This window comes from Palaemon carinicauda, chromosome 39 (genome assembly GCF_036898095.1).
Source record: "Palaemon carinicauda isolate YSFRI2023 chromosome 39, ASM3689809v2, whole genome shotgun sequence".
NCBI lineage: Eukaryota > Metazoa > Arthropoda > Malacostraca > Decapoda > Palaemonidae > Palaemon > Palaemon carinicauda.
In genome coordinates, this window is record NC_090763.1 from 35,208,070 (window position 1) to 35,233,066 (window position 24,997).

Consider the following 24,997-nt stretch of genomic DNA (forward strand, 5'->3'; position numbering starts at 1 on the left):
TGGGCGGAGATGAGCCGTTCTCTCAAGGTATTTTCTAATGGCCCGTACAGGGCATAATTTCAAATCCTCTGAATTACCCGTCCTAGGGATGGCAGGTATTGAAAAACCTTCGAACCTCGGATCCCAGACTGCTGGGTTCTGGGTCTTAGCCACAAAAGAAGGGACGAACTTGAAGGATACTTCTTTCCACCCCTTCGAATGAGAAACGTCATATGACAGCCCATGGATCTCACCTACTCTCTTAGCGGACGCCAAGGCCAGCAAGAAGATGGCCTTGAGAGTGAGATCCCTGTCCACGATATCCTTCAAAGGTTCAAAGGGGGGGCCACACAACATCTTCAGGACCTTGGCTAAGTCCTACTGGGGCACCCTACTCGCCTGTGGGGGGCAGGACTGCTCGAAGCTTTTGACAAGCATCGCTATGTGCCTAGAGGCCCCCAGGTCGATGCCCTTCAGGAGGAAGACTTGGCCTAAGGCGGCCCGAACCCCTTTTATGGCTGGGATTGACATTCCCAACTTGTCTCTGAGAAACACCAGAAAATCTGCTATGTCTGGGACAGAGGCCTTAAGAGGCTTAATGTGCCTCTCAGAGCACCACTTCGTGAAGGAGGCCCACTTAGCCTGGTAGACCGCGGCTGAAGACTTTCTCAGGTATAACGACATTCTCTTAGCAGTGGATGAAGAATATCCTTCTTTCTTCAGGAGCCGCTCGATAGTCTCTAGGCGTGAAGACGTAGGGAGAGTGGGTTGTCGTGGAGCCTGAGAAAATGAGGTTGATGCAGAAGGTCTGACCTGTCGGGCAGAGGCCACGGTGGTTGACTCGCCAGGTCTTTTAGGTCCGCGAACCACTCTATCTCCGGCCACCAGGGCGCTACCAAAGTCATCTTTAGGTTTCGGGCTGTCCTTACTCTGTTGAGCACCTGCCTTATCAACGTGAAAGGGGGAAAAGCGTACACGTCTAGATTGTCCCACTTGTGCTGAAAGGCGTCTTCTAAGGCTGCTTTCGGGTCTGGTACAGGAGAACAATATACGGGGAGTTGGGCGTTGAGTTTTGTTGCAAAGAGGTCCATCACCGGGGAACCCCAACGTTGGATGATGAGCTTGGCTACTTCTGGAAGGAGGGACCATTCTGTCCCTACTATCTGGCCCACTCTGCTGAGACTGTCGGCCAGTACGTTTTTCTTCCCGGGAATGAACCTCGCTAACAACACCACTTGGTTCTCTTCTGCCCAATCTAGAATTTTTATGGTGAGATCGCACAACTCCTTCGACTTCAAGCCTCCTTGCTTCTTTATGTACGCTACTACCGTGGCGTTGTCGCAAATCAACGCCACGGTGTTTCCCTTTAGAAGATCTGCGAAGTGTAGGCAAGCCTTTTGGACTGCCTTCAACTCCAGGACATTGATGTGAAGTTCCTTTTCCCCGTCCAACCAGGTCCCTCGTGCTGTTTCGTCGAGGAGATGGGCTCCCCATCCTTGGTTGGAGGCGTCTGTGAACAGTAGTAACTCGGGGGGGTCGCTCGCGAAGGGCATCCCCTTGAGTGAGTTCGACTGGCAATGCCACCATTCCAGGGAGGGTCTCGTGTTTGGTAGAACTGGGATTAGGACCTGTTGTGAGTCCAGTTGGCACCAGAGGTTCTTCAGGTTCCATTGTACGGCTCTGAGCCTTACCCTCCCTTGGGGAACTAGTTTCTCCAATGAGACCAGGTGACCTATCAGTTTCTGCCAGTCTTTCGCTCTCCTGGGACGCCCCGACAGGAACGGCCGAATGATTTTCATGAGGTTGTTTATTCTGTCTCCCGAAGGGAAGGCTTTTCCCAGAATGGTATCTAACGTCATTCCCAAGTAGGTCATTCTGGTGGATGGGGATAGGCTTGATTTCTCCGGGTTGATTATGATGCCCAGATCCTTGCAAAACTGGAGGAGTTTCATCCCTTGTTCCTCCAAGAGGTCCTTCGAGGAGGAAAGAAGCAACCAGTCGTCCAGGTATCGGATGAGGCGAATGCCTCGTTTGTGAGCCCACACTGAGACAGTCGTGAAGACTCTCGTGAACACCTGGGGCGCTGTTGATAATCCGAAGCAAAGGGTCTTGAATTGCAGGATCTGGGAACCCCATTTCACCCGGAGAAACTTTCGACTCGAGGGGTGGCCGGAATTTGGAAGTAGGCGTCCTTGAGGTCTATGGTCATCATGTAATCTTTCTCCCTCAAGGACAGCAGGACTGACTTCGGAGTGTCCATTTTGAAGTCTGTCTTCTTGATGAACTTGTTGAGAGCCGACAGATCTATAACCGGTCTCCACCCCCCTGTCGCTTTTTCCACCAGGAACAGTCGACTGTAGAAACCTGGACCTGGGTGTAGGATCTCCTCCATGGCGCCCTTCTCCAACATGGTGGACACCTCCTCTTGAAGGGCGGCCCTCTTCAACGGATCCTTGGGTACCAGCCACTCCGACCGGATGGCTGGGATAAGAGGGGGTGGTTCTGCTAAGAACGGTAGTCTGTAGCCCTCCTTTAGTACGAACACTGTCCAAGGCTCCGCTCCGTGAGCCTTCCATGCTTGCCAATGTAGTCTGAGGCATCCCCCAACCCAAGGCTTGGGCGGGGATAGGGGGCCTCCCACTCTATCTCCTTCTGGAGGGGCGGCCTGAACGGCCTCTCCTAGAGGCAGAGTAACCTGTTCTGAAGGAGCTTGAGGATGCTGGAGCTCCCCTACGGGGGGGCTGAGGCGCTGAGGACCAGGAGGAAGAGGGAGCCTCTCTCCTCGTCGTGCTGGGAGAGGCCTGGGCCGTCGCGGCACTATCTGAGACGGGCCTCTTGTAGGGCGGTCTCCTAGAAGGCGTAGGCGTGGGGGTGTTAAAATCTTTCCTCTTCGAGACCTTCTCCATGATGGTCTCTAGTTCTTTCAGGGGAAACAAGGACTCCCCCCACAAGGGTAGGCTCTTCATGGCCCGCGCTTCCCTGTCTGGAACCTTCCGGGACACCTTAGCCAGTACGGTGTCTCTTTTGCGGAGTACCCAGTTAGCTGTCAAGGCGAGCGACTGGTACGTTAAAAACTTTAAGGTTTTACCCCCGGAGGTAATAAGTTCCCTCAGGAGGCTCTGCTGATCAGGGTCAGCGGGGTCGAACGAGGCTTGTACTCCTACTAAGGTGGAAGCCCACCAGTCCAGCCAAGAGCTCTTGACGTTCACCAGATCCCTTGACATCTCTTCCATCATGGAGGCCTCCGATGGAGAGAAACAAACTGGGGCCAAAGAGGCTCTATCCTCTGAGACGCCCTGACCCAGGATGTCAATGGAAGATTCCAATTTACAGGGGCCTGGGCGACGCCCCTCTGGCACATATACTTTGCCCTGAGTCTTGAGGCCCTGGAGCAATTTTGAGGAACTCTGGGTTTTCGGGGCCTCGGCATTACTAGCCACCACTTTGTCCACATACTCCTGCCCTAGGACCAGATCTCGGGCTAGAGGAAGCGCTAGAGACGTCTTAGGTTGAGTAGGGGTCTGCATTATCCGTAACAGGCTTGACCTCCAGAAGTCTTCGTCCGTAGCTGCAGGTTCCTCAATCTTATGGTGCCTCCTGATAAGGCCAATCACCCTCCTATAGGCCGAGTCCTCCGTTGGGGAACCCTCCCTCCCGTCAGCCGAGGTCTCGGCTTGAGACCGGGGAGCTGGGTTGACGGGCACACCGACCGGACGTCTAGTTCTAGGAGCCAGGGGTGCAGTCCTACAGAGGTACTGGACTTCATCGGTGGGGACGTCCGCACCAGGGGCCTGGGTTAACGCAGGCATCTCCGACTCAGCGGGGACTCGCGTCCGCTCAAGGGCTCTGGGTGACGAGGACGCGGTTCCCGTGGGCTGACCCGACAGCGGGAACCGTTCCTTCCGACCCGAAGGCCGCACCAGCTGGGCTGGTTCAGCCAGGCTGCCCGAAAAGAAGCGCGTTTCCCCCCGCTGGGCGGGGTGAACCGGAGGCTTCGAGGACTTACGCCTGCTTGTAGAGTCCTTCCTGCGAGCTTGGTTGCGAGGGTCAAGGCCGTGTTTGGAGGAAGGTATCCTTGGCGAGAACTCTCTGGACCGGCGGTCCGGGGAACAAAGTACTCTTGACTCCCGGGGTACGAAGACCCAATCGCCATCAGGAGACCTACTCCTCCTGTACTTACGCCCTGGGGAGCGGGAGCGCTTCCTACTGTACCTGGAGCGCGACCTAGAACGGGAACGCCTACTCCTGGACCGCTCTCTCCGACGACGATGTTTTCTCCTGGCTTCTTCCCCCGACGAGTAATAATCTTCTGACGAACCCGACGACACTGAACTTATCATATGGCGGGCGGTAGCGGGGACTGCGGGGGACTTCTTAACCCGTTGAGTGCCCGAGGTCGACGGTTGAAGGAAATCTTCGGGGACTTCCGTGAGAGGGGCTGGGAATGATCCATGGCGCTCCATGCTAGGAAGCCAGGGGTCCAGGCCCTCTTCCATTCGTAAGGGGGACCTACCTGGTGTCTTCGGAAGCTTCCAACCGAAGGCATCATTACCCGTAGACCGTAACTTATTTTGGTTGTCGCCGCCTACCGAAGACCCTGAAGCACAGGCCCACGAGGGCGGCGAAGACACAGACACAGCGTTACTACCCCACAAGGGGTCATCGGAGGACACGTGCCCCCCGAGCACAAGGGCCGACTCTCCGGACGCACTACTGGGTTCTTCACTAGCCCTAGAAGGACCCGCAACCGCCACTGCACCTTCACTAGACTCTTGGGGAAGACCGCTTTGTTCCTTCTCCACGACAGACTTACCTCGGCCCCTACTCTGTGTAGGGGACGGCGAAACAGAGGCCCCGTCGGACCGTTCACTGGGTGATGGTAGCGGCGAAGTAACGCTAGCTTTTCTGGGGGAACGTTTCGCCGATTTTCTCTTTTTAGTACCGTAACGTACCCAATGGATATCACTCCAACCTACACACTCGGGGCACGTATCTGCTGACGAACAAACCCTTCCCCTACAGGAGGAGCAAAGGGAGTGAGGGTCCACTTCAGGCTTGGAGAGGAACGCTCCACACGATTTACCGGCTCTAGGCCCAGGACAACGGCGGATTTGCTCCATAATGCACACACGCAAGACACAAGCACGAAGGGAATCAAGGAATACACTGGGTAAGCACAAGGGTGGAAGGTGAACACACAGGAACACCCGGGAACAGTACACAGGAAACACAAGTTACCACGCGGGGAACACGTGGGACACTCAGAACGCACACAAAGGATCGATAGAGAACAAGGGCGACGTGTTGACACGTCGCGACCAGAGAACTTACTGGAGCTGTTGACCCGGGCGGACCTCGACCTAACGATAAGCCTACCCTCGGGGCACATTCTTTAATGCCGGGGGTAGGCCTCCATAGACAGCGGGGTAGAGGGTACCCTACACAAAACTCTAGTCGGTAGAGAGGAGGTTACAGGTAACTCCTAAGAAAGTAGTTCTCGGTAAGTATTCGTGTTGGAACAAACATATTTCCTATATAAACTATCAAAGAAGAACAACGCAAGAGGAAGAGAAATAAGATAGAATAGTGTGCACAAGTGAACCCTCAAGCAAGAGAACTTTAACCCAAGACAGTGGAAGAACATGGTACAGAGGCTATGGCACTACCTAAGACTTAGAGAACAATGGCTTGATTTTGGAGCGTCCTTCTCTTAGAAGAGCTGCTTACCATAGCTAAAGAGTCTCTTCTACCCTTACGAAGAGGAAAGTGGCCACTGAACAATTAAAGTACAGTAGTTAACCCCTTGGGTGAAGAAGAATTGTTTGGTAATCTCAGTGTTGTCAGGTGTATGAGGACAGAGGAGATTATGTAAAGAATAGGCAAGACTATTCTGTGTATGCACACATGTACAATATAAGACTAATAAAACTGTATACAATAATTATCACTCTTATAAGCAGCTTGACAGTGAAGAAAACAAGAACAGTATAAGACATAAACAGAGAATTTTGGTTACTACCCTTAGAATAAGTGAAGTAATATCTACAAATGAATAATCAATGAGACATCCTGGAGAACTGTTTAAGATGTCCCCCTGTTGAAATCTAATGCTCTACAATAGAGGTTCCCAGCCTGGAGTACATGTACACACGGGAGTACTTTTTTACTCTTGGGGGGTACATTGGATCTGAGAAAATAGCCAGTACTGCCAATACATGATGACTTAATAATAGAATTATATCACATTATCAGTTTCATTGTCTCTTTATCATCCTCAATTTTAGGGGCATACGGGAACCTATAAAAATGCCCAGGAGAATGAAAGTTTAAAAGTTACAAGAAAACCATCATTTGTTGAAAATGGCTTTGGCAAGAATTCTCTTTATCAGAAATGTGGAATATAATACAGTAGGGTCCCGAATTATACGTGTTCGAATTATGAGATTCCCCATTTATGCGATGGGTATTTTTCAAAAAAAAAAATTTTGTATCTGGGAAGCTGTTCAAAGTCTGGGAGTCAAGCACTACAAAATGCATCAAATCTATTGTGTTTTCAAGTATAATGGTTGCTCTGAATACAGTGCTTGATAATAAATGTTACTAAACGATATTTACCTTACAACCTATTAACATAATTTCATAATAAATAGCCTATTAAAGGATAAAATTCCACTTCAACAATGAAACCAACTCCAACTATGCAAGTCCAGCTGACAAAATGTAAACAGAACTGTGGTTACGTTCTCAGCAATCTTTATCTTTCTTTAACCTTTCAATAATTTTAATTTTAGTGTCAATATTGATGGCATATTAAAGCATTATTTCTGTTTAGTACAGTATATTTAAAAGCTTTATTTTTCCCGTTGGTGTTCAAGGTTTTCACAAGTAGGCTGGGTTCGTTTATCAGCAGTGAATAGCCTAAACTTCGGTAACGAGTCGACAATATTTTGTCATATTTCAAACAGTATTGTTTCACTTTAAAAAGATTTGTTTTGTATAGTACACAGTATAATTACCAAAACTTCTCTCTGAGAGAAGAATTTATTGCCACAACTAACAATAGTCTCGTTAATTTCATTATTAAATTCAGGTTGCCATATGTGAACTAAAATTTTATTTCTTACAGAGAGAGAGAGAGAGAGAGAGATGAGATATATTTGAGGTTTTCTAGTATAAATTCTCTCTCTCTCCCTCTCTCTCTCTCTCTCTCTCTCTCTCTCTCTCTCTCTCTCTCTCTCTCTCTCTCTCTCTCTCTCTCTGTAAGAAATAGAATCTTAGTTCACATACGACAACCTGAGTTTAATAATGAAATTAACAAGACTATTATTAGTTGTGGCAATCAATTCTTCACTTCAGGTAGTACAAGAAACAAAAACACGGGCTTCGATTACAACCCGAGACATTCATCCTCACTAACCTAGCTAAAAACGTAAACAAACAACCTCAATTATACCAACAGTCTTTCCCATTACAAACAATCATTACTCTAACTACCCCTCGATCAGTGGCGCGCTCCGCGGACACGCGCAAACACGTGCATACCAGCACCGTCTCTCTCTCTCTCTCTCTCTCTCTCTCTCTCTCTCTCGTCTCGTCTTATACAATATTTACATATAAATGAAGAAACCAAAATAGGTTTTCTTAAAAAGTGTCAAATACAAAACGAAAAAAATTACCGTGTATACATCCATTTCAATCGAAGCTTAAAATACGGCATCCAATTTCATCAGCAAACCACTATTTTTTAGGAAACATCATTTTGTTTTAGAAAATTGATACTCTTTAAATAGTTAATTGCACATTAAGAAAACGTGTACTTTTGTTTTTAAATTTTGGGTGTGTTTTAAAAATCGAGTATTGTTGACTTCTTTTTGTTTTACTTTGGGCTGTGATCGGATCAGCTGATCTCTCTCTCTCTCTCTCTCTCTCTCTCTCTCTCTCTCTGTGGGCTACTTTCACTACCTCTCATTTCTTACCTCTCTCTATCTCAATAATAAATGAAATCTTTGTTGCTTCACAAAGTTTCAGTTATATTGAAAATCAATCATGATTAAATTTTCCTTACTTTCTCCAATATCGCACCTTCTCTGTCACATCGAACGTTATAGCGGTAACTTAATTGTTCGATAATTTTAAAGACCGGCCTAGTAATTGCTTCTTCTCTTACTTTTTTTAGATGGTTCCATAATTGAGGTAGGTACAAGTTGACTTATAACTGAAGTTAGGAAAAGTATTTTGGATATGAAATGGACAATTATCTTTCGTAACAGTTTATAATGATCGTAAATTATCTTTCTGTCATTAGCGGCAGTTTGTTATTGTTGATTACACGTAAAAAAAAAAAAAAAACTTTTCCTGCTTTGCTACGTACGTAGGAATTTATATAAATACGGTAAATAATATTTGTAATAACATTTACTAAAAGCTTTTAACATTATTTATCCCTTTGATCATGCGCGTTTAATGCCTTCGTTTGTTTATTATGATCGAAGATGGAGCGTACCGTAAATGAATGAAAGGTTTCCGTTTCAGGCGGCGTCATAAAGAAAAATATTATATAAATGGCATTCATTTCATTTATTTGGAAGTTCTAATAAAAATTAAGTAGAACATTGGTAATAACAAAATCAACATATAATCAATACTTGGTAAGATTGCTGTTGATGCAAAAACTAACCTATACACAGATGTGTAAATGCGTCTGTTTCTTTGTTATGATCAGAGATAAACGTAAACAAAACATTGGTTGTAGTTTTTTATTGCGCTTTATGGCGTTTTAGGAAACGCATGATATAAAATCGCCTTTATTTTGATAATTCTGGATTTTCAATCATACAACAAAAGCTAGTATATAGAGTGATGGTTTTGCTATTCACCAGTTGTCTTATACAATAGATATGACAAACATTAAAATTTACCTGTATTTTGGGTCGTGTTAGAACGGAAAATATAAGTGTTTACACCCATCCTGGTTGTAATTTTAACCTTTTTTCAAGTTATTAGAACTTTAAAATATATTAAATGTTTGATTTATTTACAAGAACAATTTGATATCATAAAAAAATACAGTATAGTATATAGAAAGTATTGGAAATGGGTAGTAAACACGTTTGAATAGGCAAGTTGCTGGTTGCCATGGCCCCAATGGAATTATTTCTGCTAGTTGTATTTCGAAATATGCGATTTTCCATTTATACGAGGTCATTGATCGACCAAATTCTCGCATAATTCGGGACCCTACTGTACCTCTTTGGAAAAAGTTCCTCATAAGGGTCTAGACACGTGATGGATTTCCATCGTTTACAATGATTGAAATTTTCAAAGAAGCAACAATGCAATGCTTCTTGAAGAGATAACACTTGGCCCTGGGATAACAATGGATCCTCAGGAGTAGATTAATGACCTGGATGAAGGTCAAGAAGAATTTTTATATAAGGATTCCAAATCAGTTTCAGAGGCATAAACTGGTTGGAATGAAGATACACTTTTTGTGCATCAAATTATGAAATTGCTTTCTAACCGTATACCCCGAAAGCATTAATCAGGTTTGAACTCCTGTGTATTTTGTTATGACTCGGGAAATACTGAAATATGCTTAAAAATGTTATTTTCCTTAGTAAAATAAATTTTTGAATATACTTACCCGATGATCATGTAGCTGCAACTCTGTTGCCCGACAGAAAAAACCTAAGGTCGGGATACGCCAGCGATCGCTATACAGGTGGGGGTGTACAACAACAGCACCATCTGTCGAGTAGGTACTCAGGTACTTCTTGTCAACAAGAACCAATTTTCTCCTCGGTCCACTGGGTCTCTATGGGGAGGAAGGGAGGGTCCTTAAATTCATGATCATCGGGTAAGTATATTCAAAAATTTATTTTACTAAGGAAAATAACATTTTTCAATATTAATCTTACCCGATGATCATGTAGCTGATTCACACCCAGGGGGGTGGGTGGAGACCAGCATACATGTTAACATTAGAAGCTAAGTATCCCGTATTTCATTTTAGCAGTTATTCAAAATAACAAACATAAAATAAATAAGTACCTGGTAAGGAAGTCGACTTGAACCATTACTCTGCCTTTTTAAGTACGTCTTCCTTACTGAGCCTAGCGATCCTCTTAGGATGCTGAGCGACTCCTAGGTGCTGAAGTATGAAGGGCTGCAACCCATACCAAAGGACCTCATCACAACCTCTAATCTAGGCGCTTCTCAAGAAAGAATTTGACCACCCGCCAAATCAACCAGGATGCGAAAGGCTTCTTAGCCTTCCGTACAACCCAAAAACAACAATAAAAAGCATTTCAAGAGAAAGATTAAAAAAGGTTATGGGATTATGGGAATGTAGTGGTTGAGCCCTCACCTACTACTGCACTCGCTGCTACGAATGGTCCCAGGGTGTAGCAGTTCTCGTAAAGAGACTGGACATCTTTAAGGTAAAATGATGCGAACACTGACTTGCTTCTCCAATAGGTTGCATCCATTACACTCTGCAGAGAACGGTTCTGTTTGAAGGCCACTGAAGTAGCGACAGCTCTAACTTCATGTGTCCTTACCTTCAGCAAAGCATGGTCTTCCTCCTTCAGATGAGAATGGGCCTCTCTAATCAAAAGCCTGATGTAATAAGAAACTGCGTTCTTAGACATCGGTAAAGCAGGTTTCTTAATAGAACACCATAAAGCTTCTGATTGTCCTCGTAATGGCTTTGTACGTCTTAAATAGTACTTAAGAGCTCTAACTGGGCATAGTACTCTCTCTTGTTCGTTACCAACCAAGTTGGACAGGCTTGGGATCTCGAACGACTTGGGCCAAGGACGAGAAGGAAGCTCGTTTTTAGCTTAAAAACCAAGCTGTAAGGAACATGTAGCCGTTTCAGATGTAAAACCTATGTTCCTGCTGAAGGCGTGAATCTCACTGACTCTTTTAGCTGTTGCTAAGCAAACGAGGAAAAGAGTCTTCAAAGTGAGATCTTTAAAAGAGGCTGATTGAAGCGGTTCGAACCTTGCTGACATCAGGAACCTTAAAACCACGTCTAGGTTCCAACCTGGTGTGGCTAACCGACGCTCCTTTGAGGTCTCAAAAGACTTAAGGAGGTCCTGTAGATCTTTGTTGGTGGAAAGATCTAAGCCTCTGTGGCGGAAGACTGCTGCCAACATGCTTCTGTAACCTTTGATCGTAGGAGCTGATAGGGATCTTACATTCCTTAGATGTAAAAGGAAGTCAGCTATCTGCGTTACAGAGGTACTGGTTGAGGAAACTGAATTCGCCTTGCACCAGCTTCGGAAGACTTCCCATTTTGACTGGTAGACCTTGAGAGTGGATGTCCTCCTTGCTCTGGCAATCGCTCTGGCTGCCTCCTTCGAAAAGCCTCTAGCTCTTGAGAGTCTTTCGATAGTCTGAAGGCAGTCAGACGAAGAGCGTGGAGGCTTGGGTGTACCTTCTTTACGTGCGGCTGACGCAGAAGGTCCACTCTTAGAGGAAGAGTCCTGGGAACGTCCACTAGCCATTGCAGTACCTCGGTGAACCATTCTTTCGCGGGCCAGAGGGGAGCAACCAACGTCAACCGTGTCCCTTCGTGAGAGGCGAACTTCTGCAGTACCTTGTTGACAATCTTGAACGGAGGGAACGCATACAGGTCTAGATGGGACCAATCCAGAAGAAAGGCATCTACGTGAACTGCTGCTGGGTCCGGAATCGGTGAGCAATAATTTGGGAGCCTCTTGGTCATCGAGGTAGCGAACAGATCTATGGTGGGCTGACCCCACAGGGCCCATAGTCTGCTGCAAACATTCTTGTGAAGGGTCCACTCTGTGGGGATGACCTGACCCTTCCGGCTGAGGCGGTCTGCCATGACATTCATGTCGCCTTGAATGAACCTCGTTACCAGCGATATCTTTCGATCTCTTGACCAGGTGAGGAGGTCCCTTGCGATCTCGAACAACTTCCTCGAATGAGTCCCTCCTTGCTTGGAGATGTACGCCAAGGCTGTAGTGTTGTCGGAGTTCACCTCCACCACCTTGCCTAGAAGGAGGGACTTGAAGCTTCTCAAGGCCAGATGAACTGCCAATAGCTCCTTGCAGTTGATGTGAAGTGTTCTTTGATCCGGATTCCACGTGCCCGAGCATTCCCGTCCGTCCAGTGTCGCACCCCAGCCCGTGTCCGATGCGTCCGAGAAGAGAAGGTGGTCGGGGGTCTGAACAGCCAATGGTAGACCTTCCTTGAGAAGAATGCTGTTCTTCCACCACGTCAGCGCAGACTTCATCTCTTCGGATATAGGAACTGAGACCGCTTCTAGCGTCATGTCCTTTCTCCAGTGAGCAGCTAGATGATACTGAAGGGGGCGGAGGTGGAGTCTCCCTAACGCGATGAACTGGGCCAGCGATGAAAGCGTCCCTGTTAGACTCATCCACTGCCTGACTGAACATCGGTTCCTTCTCAGCATGCTCTGGATGCATTCTTGGGCTTGACTGATTCTGGGGGCCGACGGAAAAGCCCGAAAAGCTCGACTCTGAATCTCCATACCTAGATAGACAATAGTTTGGGATGGGACGAGTTGGGACTTCTCTATATTGACCAGGAGACCCAATTCCTTGGTCAGATCCATAGTCCATTTGAGATTCTCCAGACAGCGACGACTTGACGGAGCTCTTAAAAGCCAGTCGTCCAAATAGAGGGAGGCTCTGATGTCTGCCAAATGCAGGAATTTGGCAATATTCCTCATCAGTTTGGTAAACACTAGAGGTGCCGTGCTTAGGCCAAAGCACAGGGCTTGGAACTGGTAAACGACCTTTCCAAAGACGAACCTTAGGAAAGGTTGGGAGTCTGGATGGACGGGGACGTGAAAGTACGCGTCTTTTAGGTCCAACGAGACCATCCAGTCTTCCTTCCTGACCGATGCTAGCACCGACTTCGTCGTCTCCATGGTGAACGTCTGCTTGGTGACAAAAGCATTGAGAGCACTGACGTCCAGCACCGGTCTCCACCCTCCTGTCTTCTTCGCTACTAAGAAGAGACGGTTGTAGAAGCCCGGGGATTGATGGTCCCGGACTATGACTACCGCTCCCTTTTGTAGCAAGAGAGACACCTCTTGCTGTAAAGCTAGCCTCTTGTCCTCCTCTTTGTAGTTGGGAGAGAGGTTGATGGGAGTAGTTGCTAGAGGGGGATTGCGCAAGAACGGAATCCTGTACCCCTCTCTTAGCAACTTCACAGACTGAGCGTCTGCACCTCTGTTCTCCCAAGCCTGCCAGTAGTTCTTGAGCCTGGCTCCCACTGCTGTCTGGAGAGGTAGGCAGTCAGATTCTGCCTTTTGAGGACTTGGAACCCTTCTTCTTTTTGCCACGTTGACTGTCGGCACGGGTACCTCCTCTGCTGGAGGTTCTGCCACGAAAGGGCGGGATGAACCTAGACGCTGGTGTGTCCATCCTAGGTCTAGGCACGGAAGGTAAAGCTGTGACTTTACGTGCGGAAGACGCCACCAGGTCATGGGTATCCTTCTGGATCAACGAGGCAGCAATCCCCTTGATCAGCTCTTCCGGAAAGAGACACTTGGAAAGCGGAGCAAACATCAACTCCGACTTCTGGCATGGTGTGATCCCCGCAGACAAGAAGGAGCAAAGGTGATCTCGCTTCTTAAGCACTCCGGACACGTACGAAGCCGCAAGCTCGCCAGACCCATCCCGAATGGCTTTGTCCATGCATGACATGATAAGCATGGCAGAGTCCTTATCCGAAGGGGAGGTCTTTCTGCTTAACGCTCCCAAACACCAGTCCAGGAAGTTGAAGATCTCAAAAGCACGAAAAACTCCCTTCAACAGATGCTCCATGTCCGAAAAGGTCCAGCAAATCTTGGAGCGTCTCATAGCCAGCCTGCGGGGAGAGTCAACCAGACTTGAGAAGTCGCCCTGGGCAGAGGCAGGAACTCCCAAGCCGGGTTCTTCTCCCGTGGCATACCAGACGCTAGATTTGGAAGCAAGCTTGGTAGGTGGAAAGATGAAGGCTGTCTTCCCAAGTTGCTTCTTGGACTGCAACCACTCTCCCAGTACCCTTAAAGCTCTCTTGGATGAGCGCGCGAGTACTAGTTTCGTAAAGGCAGGAGCTGCTGACTGCATGCCTAAAGCGAACTCAGAGGGAGGTGAGCGCGGGGTTGCAGACACAAACTGGTCCGGATACAACTCCCTAAACAGGGCAAGGACTTTCCTAAAGTCTAAGGAGGGAGGCGTAGACTTGGGTTCTTCTATGTCGGAGTGCGGATCGTTCAAATGCGCAGCTTCGTCGTCATCAGATACTCCTTCATCCGAATGCTGAGGAGGAAGCGGCAAAGGTGGAGAAGAAAGCTGAACGGCTGAATCCGGCAGCACGGGTGCATGCGTAGCTGCACTGGATCCAACATCATGCCGCTGCTGGTCAGTCTGAGAGCTGGCAACAACAAAAGCGGAGTGCTGGTGCGTGGGAGGGACTGCCGTGGGTTGCGGAGACTGCCGCATTGCGTCAAAACACGGCAGCTTGACAGCACCTTCCCACTGCTGATGCGGTAGCTCACGCATGTCAACGGAGGGTGCCGCATGTCGGCTAACGTCAACATGCGTCTGGCAGGGTCGACTGCGCATCGGTGGTGGAGCTCTCACAGGCGGAGTGTGGGAGCAGGCAGCCGCAGTATCTGCTGAGCGCACAACCGTGGCAGGTTGTAGGTTAACAGGTGCAGTGTCAACCTTCTCAGCACGATACTCCTGCATGAAGGAAGCAAGCTGAGACTGCATAGTCTGCAGCATAGACCACTTAGGGTCTACCGTGGTTGGTGCGGCAACAGACGGAGTGATTGCCTGCTGCGGAACCACTCTACCTCTCTTGGGAGGTGTGCAGTCTTCGGAAGACTGCGGCGAGTCCGAACTGACCCAGTGGCTACACCTGGGCCGTTGGACTCGCTCGGAAGGGACCTTGCGCTTGAGAGGTCGTGAGACCTTGGTCCAACGTTTCTTCCTAGAAACTTCTTCCACAGACGAGGAATGAATGGGCTCACTCGTCTGTTTGTGGATGGGACGATCTCTGCAAGATACGTCCGCAACCACTGAGGGTACATCCGTACGCTGATCAAGGCCTGTCGAACCCTTTGGTCCTTCGACATTGCTTCTCCCCTGGGCTTGGGAGCTTGCAAGAGGTCCCGGACTGGGAGGACGACTGGCACGAACAGATGCACCCTCATGCGTAACACTGACACTGACACTTTTCACCGCACTTGCACTCACTACACTTCCCACTGCACTTTTCTCTTTCAACTCTTTGACATCGGCCAAAAGTTGATTCCGGTCATTAGCTAATGACTCCACTCTGTCACCAAGAGCCTGAATGGCACGCATCATGTCCGCCATCGAGGGTTGAGCATTAGTAGCAGGGTCGGGAGTCACCACTACAGGGGAAGGAATAGGTTGAGGGGCATGGGGAGAGGAAAAATCAAAAGAGCGAGACGAACTCCTCCTGATCCTATCCTTCTCTAGCCTACGTGCATTCTTAAGGAATTCATTAAAATCGAATTCCGAAAGCCCAGCGCATTCCTCACATCGATCTTCCAATTGACAGGATTTACCCCTACAATTGGAACAAACGGTGTGAGGATCTATAGAGGCCTTCGGAAGACGCCTAGAACAGTCCCTAGCGCTACACTGCCTGTACTTAGGGACTTGAGAATGGTCAGACATCTTGAATTAGCCAAGGGGGGAATCCAAAATCTATCAAAGTCGTCAACAATTAATCCAAAACTAATAAAAAAAGCTTGAAAAGTTAATGATAATAACTCCTGTACAGCGAAAGCTAATATCTAGAGAGAATACATCACCAAAAAGCGTGAAATCAACTCCAGAAACAACAGCGTATCAAGTAGGTCTTGCCGGTGGCACGACAGAGGAAAAATTGGTTCTTGTTGACAAGAAGTACCTGAGTACCTACTCGACAGATGGCGCTGTTGTTGTACACCCCCACCTGTATAACGATCGCTGGCGTATCCCGACCTTAGGTTTTTTCTGTCGGGCAACAGAGTTGCAGCTACATGATCATCGGGTAAGATTAATATTGAAAATTCCATCCTCGGTTATCAGATATGCTAATAATAAAGTTAGATGAGGACTAAACTTCAGGTCTATAATTTCAAACCCGACATTAACCTCACAATAGATTAGATTTTAAAAATCAGGAGTTTTCACCAATGAATTGTTACCTTCATTATCAATTTCTCAGCAACAGCAATGTTTGCTAATTATTACGAAACACAGAAGCAATTGGAGCAGGAGGAAACATTTATATAGTTTATTTCTATTTCTATATGTGGTTCTGAATTACCAGCATTGTACTTCGCAAAAATCACAAATTATAAGTAATTTGTATTTTTCCTAATAGTACTTACCTCGAACTACTTTCTTAGGAGTATCTGGGATCTCCTCCCAACCGACCAGAATTTTGTGTAGTTTACCCTATCTCCGTTTTCTATGCGGGGGAACCTCTGGCGGAGGAATACGCGCCATGAGGCGACCCGTGGTCAGAGAGCGTGCTCGCTCAGGTCTCGACCACCAGTAAGTTTATGATAGATTGGTTCCTAAAAGTCCTGTGAGGCACTCGGGGCAGGATGGGTGGGCCATAACCCGAAAGTAGTTCGAGGTAAGTACTGTTAGGAAAAAGACAAATTACTTAAAATTTGTGATTTGTTCCAACACGGAGTACTTACCTCAAACTACTTCCTTAGGAGACTTATACTTTAGGAGGTAGGAGTGGCCTTCCGGACCTAGAGACAGTTGATGAAGGGAAAAAACGAACCTAGATAGGAGGCTAGGTTCTGCTGACCCAAAAATAGAAACGAGAAATTAGGGAAAACGACGCAAAAAACTATCTTAGTGTCTAAGTAACTCACCTCTGTAAAAGTCCTCGGAGACGTATTCATTCACTGACCGTGTATCCCATGGAAGGTGAAGGAATCAAGGGTCATGTAGGGGAAGGGTGATAAGAGGGGAAAAGGTAAGGAAGGAACCTGTGTCTCTTGGACTTACCGCCCACGGCTTCCCCGGGGCTACACCTTAAATCTTCAGGAGCGCAGAAATGACGGGACCAAGCGAGAAACCGTCCAAAGATTTTCTAGAACATTCCTTTAGGTAGTGAGCCGTAAAGGTGGACTGCCTTGACCAAGTACCTGCCCTCAGGATCTGGCCCAATGCCATGTTCCTCTCGAAGGCCAACGAAGTACTCAGGCCCCTAATGTCATGGGGTCTAGGCTTTCCCGGAAGGAAGACCCCCAAACTGTCGTAGGCTCTCATGATTACCTGCCGTAGCCAGAAGGAGATCGTGTTCTTAGAGACCGGCTTTTTCACTAGTCCTGAGGAGACGAACAGACTCTTGATCCTAGGGCGAAGTCTGCCGGTTCTCTCTAGGTATTTACGTACCGCTCTGACCGGGCACAGTAGCAAGTCCCTCGAGTTGTCTGAACGCAGAATTGCTGGCACTGAAAACCCTTCAAACCTAGGGTCCCAAACATCTGGGTTCTGGGTCTTGGCTACGAAGTTAGGTAAGAACCTGAAAGTTGCTTCTCGCCACCCCTTCGAGTGTGAGACCTCGTATGACAGCCCATGGATCTCACTTACTCTCTTCGCTGATGCAAGGGCTAACAGGAAGACCGTCTTGAGGGTGAGCTCCTTGTCCAGGATATCCTTGAGGGGTTCGAAGGGAGGCTCTGAAAGCACTTTCAGCACTCTAGCCACATCCCACTGGGGAACCCTAGTGGCCTGGGGGGAACACGACTGCTCGAAGCTCTTGATGAGCATCGAGATATGTCTGGAGGCTCCTAGGTCGATGCCCTTCAGGAGGAAGACTTGGCCCAGCGCTGCTCGGACTTCTTTGATGGCTGGTATGGACGTGCCCACTTCGTCCCTCAGATAGACCAGGAAGTCGGCTATCTCGTGAATGGAGGCCGCTAACGGCCTGATGTTCTTCGAGGTGCACCATTTCGTAAAGGTGGCCCACTTTGCTTGGTATACCGCGACCGAGGACCGTCTTAGGTAACCTGACATCCTTATTGCGGTCTTCGACGAATATCCTTCCCTCCTCAGGAGACGCTCGATAACCTCCACACGTGAAGGCGGAGGGACCGAGGGTTTTCATGAAACCTTTGGAAGTGAGGTTGCCGGAGGAAGTCTGGGCCGTCCGGAAGGGGCCAAGGCGGAAGGCGCGCCAGTTCCTTTAGGTCCGCGAACCATTCTCTCTCCGGCCACCAGGGCACTACCAAAGTCATCCACAGGTTGTTCGCCCGCCTCACTCTGTTGAGAACTTGTCTGAGCATCCCGAAGGGGGGGAAGGCGTATACGTCGAGATTGTCCCAAGGATGTTGAAAGGCATCCTCGAACGCTGCTGTCGGATCTGGCACAGGAGAACAAAACACGGGGAGCTGTGCGTTTAGCCTTGTGGCGAAGAGGTCTATTACCGGAGAGCCCCACTTCAGGATGATGGTCTGGGCCACTCTCGGGTGTAGGGACCATTCCGACCCTACCACTTGACCCACCCTGCTGAGGCCGTCGGCTAGGACGTTCTTCTTTCCCGGAATGAACCTGGCCGTGATCTTGATCTGTTCCTCCTCTGCCCATTCCATGGATTCCGTTGTGAGACTGCACAGCTCCTTCGACTTCAGTCCTCCTTGCTTTTTTACGTAGGCCACCACCGTGGCGTTGTCGCACATCAGAGCCACGGTGTTTCCCCAGAGTAGATGGACGAATTCTCGTCATGCCCTTTGCACGGCCATCAGTTCTAGCACGTTTATATGACGGCTCCTCTCCTCGAAGCCCCATTTCCCTTTCGCTGACTTGTCGAGAAGATGGGCTCCCCAACCCTCCTTGGATGCGTCCGTGAACAGCAGCATCTCCGGAGGGTCGACTGTGAGGGGCATTCCTTTGAGGGTGTTTGTCCTGTCGTGCCACCACTTCAGAACTTCCTTCGTGTTCGGGAACACCGGGACTATCTTGTGGGGGAAGTCCCCCTGGTTCCAGAGCTCCTTCAGGTTCCATTGAACGCCCCCAAGTTTGAGCCTCCCCTGAGGGACCAACTTCTCCAATGACACGAGGTGGCCTATCAATCTTTGCCAGACCTTGGCTCTCCTGGGCTGGCCCGTTAGGAAGGGCCGGAGTATCTGATCTAGGTTGTCTAGCCTCTCCGAGGAGGGGAAGGCTCTCGCCAACCGGGAGTCTAGAACCATTCCTAGGTAGGTCATCCTGGTGGAGGGTATCAGCTGTGATTTTTCCAGGTTGATGGTGATATCCAAGACACCGCAGAACCGCAGAAGCTTCGCGCCTTGCTCCCTCAGTGCTCCCTCTGAGGCTGAAAGCAACAACCAGTCGTCTAGGTACCGAATCAGGCGGATGCCCTGTTCGTGTCCCCAGGCTGAGACTGTTGCGAAGACCCTCGTGAAGACCTGAGGAGCTGTCGACAGTCCGAAGCAGAGGGTTCTGAATTGTAACGTCTGGTTACACCATTTTACTCTTAGGAACTTCCTGCTGGAGGCGTGGACAGGGATCTGGAAGTAGGCGTCCTTGAGATCTATGGACATCATGCAGTCCTCTTCTCTCAAGGCCGCCAAGACCGACTTTGGGGTGTCCATCTAAGTCGGTCTTGCACACGAACTTGTTGAGGGCCAAGAGATCTATGACCAGTCTCCAACCCCCTGTCGCTTTCTCCACCAGGAAGAGTCTGCTGAAGAACCCCGGTCCTGGATTCTTGACTGGCTCTACCGCCCCTTTGGCGAGCATGGCCGATACTTCCTCCTGCAATGCAGTTCTTCTCAAGGGGTCCTTGGGCGTCAACCACTCCACCTGTTGGTCCGGGATCAGAGGGGGCGGTTCCGCTAGGAAGGGCAACCTGTACCCTTCTTTCAGTACTGCTACGGTCCACGGGTCCGCTCCGTGGTCCCGCCAAGCTTGCCAAGAGTGTTTGAGGCATCCCCCTACCTGAGGCTTCGGCAGGAGTAGGGGGCTTCCCTTCCTATCTCCTTCTAGAGGCGCAGCTGGAACGCCCTCTCCTGGAGTTAGAATAGGTTGACCTGAAGTTCGACTGTGGGACCGAAGTACCCCTACGGAAGGGCTGCGAGGTCTGGTACCAAGACACCGACAGGGAGTCCCTTCTAGGCTGGACCGGCGAAGCGCGGGATGGGTGAGGGACATCTGAAGAGGATCTCCTGTGGGCTGGTCGTCCTACAGGTGGGGGTCTGGGATCTCCTGCTTCCTTAAGCTTCCTGACCCTCTCCATAGTCTCCTCTACTGCCCTCAGGGGGAACACAGACTCGCCCCATAAAGGTAAGTTCCTCAAGGCTCTCGCCTCTCGGTCAGGTAATCTCCTAACCAGCTTGCTCAGGACTGTGTCCCTCTTCCGCAGGACCCAGTTGGCTGCTTGAGAGAGGGACTGGTATGAGAGGAACTTGAGCGCTTTCCCACCCGAACTAATCAGTTCCCTCAGCAAGGACTGATTCTCGGGGACGGAGAGGTCGTGAGATGCCTGGAAGCCCACCAACGTCCAGGCCCACCAGTCCAACCATGAAGACACGTACACTAGATCCAGGGCCATATCCTCCATCATGGAGGTTTCCGCCGGGGAAAAACACACTGGAGCGGAGGATGCCCTATCTTCAGCCGCTCCCTGGTTCAGGATAGCAATCGCTGGCTCAACCGTACAGGGACCTCCCCGGCGCCCCTCTGGGAGATAAAAGCGTTTCTGCGTTTTAAGACCCTGGAGGAGTTTGGAGGCGCTCTGATTCCTGGGGGCGTCCGCCTGGCTGGCTATGAACCTATCTATGTGGTCCATACCCAGCTTAACGCCCCTTGCCAGGGGAAGAGCCAGAGAAGGCTTCTGCTGCACCGGATTATCCACTAGCCTGATAAGTCCGGAAAGCCAGGCTTGTTCTGCCGAGGGTTTCGGCTCATCCAACCTATGATGCCGCCTGATGAGGGCTAAGACCTTCCTATAGGAGGAGACCTCGTCCGTCGAGCTTTCTCCCCCTTCTACGAGGCCTTCGGCTATCTGGTCCTCCGCCTGAGCAGCCACATCGATGACGGAGGGTTCCGCGTGAAGAGGAGGCATCTTCCTCTCATGGCGAGCCATTGGCGGGTCGACTCGCTAAGCGGGCGGCTCCGCTGGGACGGGAGTAGCCGTCATGGGTCTACTCCCTCCTGCGGAGTTCCATGGAGCTGTGGGCTTCCCCGTGCCAGCTGGCTGGTTCTGTCGTTCCGGGAAGGTCGTCGAAAGGCCGGAGGCCGGGACAAAGCTGCCAGGCCGAAGGGGCGGCTCTCTCCGCTGGGCGGATGAAGCAGGAACCTTCGCGGACTTATGCTTGTCACTCGAGACCTGGTGCGACGACCCCCGTCGATGATCGGGTCTGCTGGAGGAGCCGTGCCGCGAGGGTGGCGAAGGAGCTCTAGGGAGCCAGCCAGAGGTACTCGGGGCTGCTGAAGCTCCTAGGAGGTGGCTATGGGGGATGGTGACTCGCACCCATTCATCTTTCGACGAACGGGTCCTCTTGTGCTTTCTCCTGGGGGAACTGGAAAGTCTCCTGGCGTAGCGTGATCGGGAATGGGACCTCTCCCGTCTCCTCCTCGAGTCCCTCGGTCCTTCGTCCTACAAGGAGAAAGAATCCGACCCGAAAGAGGAGACCGATGACTGGTAGGAACGCGAATCTGCTGAGTCGTCCGAAGTGTCTCGAGTTGCTGGTGGATCTTCGTGCCGGTCCGCTGACGAAGAAGGTTGGAGAAAGACGGGCGGAAGCGTCGGCGACGGCGCCGGGGGAGAGCGAGGCACCTTCTTGCGGGTGAACCAGGTGTCGAACTCCTCCTCCAGTCTCATGGGCGACCTGAAGGGCGTCCTCGGCGGCGCCCATGCGACGGGGTCTGAACTCGGTGAATCTTCCTTCTCGGCGTCTCCCCCGAGTGCTGACGTACCTGAAACACAGATCCAAGATGCAGGGGAGGAGGCCGTAGCGGGCTTCCCCCCACATCGGATTGTCGGTAGAGACGGGCCCTGCTGGCACCAGGACCTCGTCTCCCGAACACACTCCCGTCCCTCCCTCAGGCCCCCCACTTGCCTTAACCGACACAATATTCCCACCAACAGACATCACAGACTCCTGGGGAAGAGCAATGGGCCGCTTCCCCGCAATGGACTTACCTCGTCCCCTACTCTGGGTAGGGGAAGGCGGCAGAGAACCCCTCTCCGAAGAGGCATCGGGCGACGCTAGGGGCGAGGCAAAGCTGGACTTCTTCGGCAATCTCTTGGTAGCCTTCTTCTTCTTAGTGCCGTAGCGCACCCACTGGATTTAATTCCAGGACTCGCACTCCGGACATGTGGCTGTAGGGGAACAAACACTGCCCCAACACGACGAACACAAAGAGTGGGGGGTCGACTTCCGGCTTGGAGAGAAAGGCCCCACAAGATTTACCGGCCATAGGCCCAGGGCAACGGCGGGGATGCTCCATAACGAAACACTAAAGCACCAATCGACACAGGAACACAGAGGGAAAGGTAGGATAAGGTAAAGTTTGAACACGAGGGGACCACGTGGGTACCGCGTGAGACACAAAGGGTCGCACTGTGTGAAGAGAGCGCGGCGAGATGTAATATGTTGCGACCAGAAAACTTACTGGAGGTCGAGACCTGAGCGAGCACGCTCTCTGACCCCGTGTCACCTCATGGCGCGTATTCCTCCGCCAGAGGTTCCCCCGCATAGAAAACGGAGATAGGGTAAACTACACAAAATTCTGGTCGGTTGGGAGGAGATCCCAGATACTCCTAAGAAAGTAGTTCGAGGTAAGTACTCCATGTTGGAACAAGTAAGATTTCAGGAAACAATTACATACTTGATATCACACTACACGAAAAGAAAAGCAACATACCTCAGACTCCTGACCCAGAAGTGGCATTAGTCTGTTCACCACTGCATTTGCAGTCTCTTCAACCAACATGTTGCGGTCCTGCAGTTTACATCCAGTGGTATTTTGTTCATTTATGTTAATATCTGTACCTGGAAATAATAGAATTCATAAAATAAAAAGGTCCTCCTAAAAATTATCCAATACCAATTTAATTGGGGAGCGCTGCATCCAAGAACAGGAAGAAGATTGGGAGGAGAGTGATGGAAATGGAGGTACAGGGAAGGAGAAGGAGAGGGAGACCAAAGTGAAGGTGGATGGACTATCAAGGATAACCTTCGATCAAAGGGATTAACCGGTGATGAAGTGTGGGACAGAGGTAAATGGAGAACGCTGGCCAGAAACATCGACCCCACATAAAAGTGGGAAAAGATACAGACAAAGAAGAACAATATGAAAAAACATAAAACATAATTATCCAGTGTTCAAGTTCAGGACTTTAATTGATCTCGGGGCAAGAAATGATATAAAAAAATGCAAGCACATGAATCATAGTAAATTTATTATATCTAATATATTACATAGTATCATAAATTTTTATACCTTCTAGAAAGCCTAGTAAAATTTCAGCTCAATGGTCTCATTAAACTATATAACAAAAATAATGTCATACCTTCTGAATTCACCTGTTTTTTTGGATGTGTCGAAGGTTTCTCTATCGTCACAGGAGGTGTGTGAGCTGAATCAGCGTTAGGAAGACCAAAATTTGCTTCATTTCCTCTACCTCGGTATCCCTCAATACCTCCGGAAAATTTCACCTGGTATAAAATTTAAATCTACTATTTAAAACATTCCTACTGCGTTCATATATTACAACATATGTATTAGGTTTTAAAAAGAATAAAATTACAGGACAGAAAATGTAAGAATAGATTTACTGTACAGTAAATACAAGGTGCTTACTTTGAGGCACTAAACTTTTCCAGCATGGCTAATCTACAATTACAAATACAAAAATATGACATCCTCGAGTAATGTTTATGGTGTACCAAGGTTGGAATCTATTACTCTACAGCCGAGGTTCCCAATGTGGGGTACATTTTTACTCTTCAGGGAGTACATTGCATCTGAAAGAATGGTCATTACAGTACTCCTGATACATAGTGACTGGATAATAAAATCATATTACAATATCAATTTCACTGTTTCTTCTTTTTCATCCTCAATTTTAGGAGAACACAGGAATAATGAAAATGAAAAGTTCCTGCTAAAAATTATCCTTAACACGTACCCCTTAAATTGAGGATAAAAAAAGAGAAACAATGAAATTGATATTGGTAAAACAGTGTGTAGAATATAGAAATCCACTTTTGATAGCATTTGTGGATTATGAAAAGCCTTTGATAGTGTGCACCGGCCAATTTTGTGGAGAGTCCTGCATTATTATATGGAATTCCTCTTAAGTATGTAAATCTGATTAAGGCTGTTCATGAACATTGCAAGAGCAAAGTTAATGTTAGTGGAGTCCGATCAAATGAATTTCCAATGAACAGTGGAGTACTCCAAGGGAAAGTCTTGTCACCTAAGCTGTTTATCCTCCTCATGGATTTTGTAATGCATACAACAGTTGGGGATGGTGGACAAGGATTTGACAGGATTGGTAATAGGATATTAGCTGACCTACAGTATGCTGATGATGCTATTATTATTAGCAGAACACCATAGGATTTGCAATACATGCTTACCAGAATGCATGAAACATTATATGAGGTTGGGCTCAAGATAAAGAGAAGAAAGACAGATGATGAGAATGGACTATGCAATGGAAGATGAAATATCATTGGAAGGAGAAAGGATTAATTAAGAATCATCATTTAAATATTTAGGAACTATGACCTCTAATACAGGGTCTTTAGAATTGAAGTTTGATGAAAGATTGAAAAAAGCAAATCAGCCAATGGCAAAGTTAAGTAATATTTGGAAATCAAATCACTTGAAATTACACCTAAAAATCAGGATATATATCAGTTTACAGTGAACCCTCGCTACTTCGCGGTTCGACAATCGCGGATTCACCACTTCGCGGGGTTTTCCCATAACCCATATATATATACATATCGCGGATTTTCCGGAAAATTCGA

The 24,997-nt window shown here is 48.7% G+C and overlaps 2 protein-coding genes across 5 annotated transcripts in view; both read right to left on the minus strand.

Annotated features, from left to right (window-relative positions):
* LOC137631117 (plasmolipin-like) overlaps positions 1-24,997 on the minus strand; it is a 232,385-nt gene that overhangs the window by 132,135 nt on the left and 75,253 nt on the right. The window lies entirely within an intron of this gene.
* Positions 1-24,997, minus strand: part of LOC137631115 (uncharacterized) — a 104,021-nt gene that overhangs the window by 40,139 nt on the left and 38,885 nt on the right. For both annotated transcript variants that reach the window (XM_068362765.1, XM_068362766.1), the window contains exons 8-9: positions 23,530-23,674; positions 22,881-23,008 (exon numbers count right to left, since the gene is read on the minus strand). In XM_068362765.1, the coding sequence (XP_068218866.1) occupies positions 22,881-23,008; positions 23,530-23,674 (273 nt within the window). The remainder of the gene's footprint in view (positions 1-22,880; positions 23,009-23,529; positions 23,675-24,997) is intronic.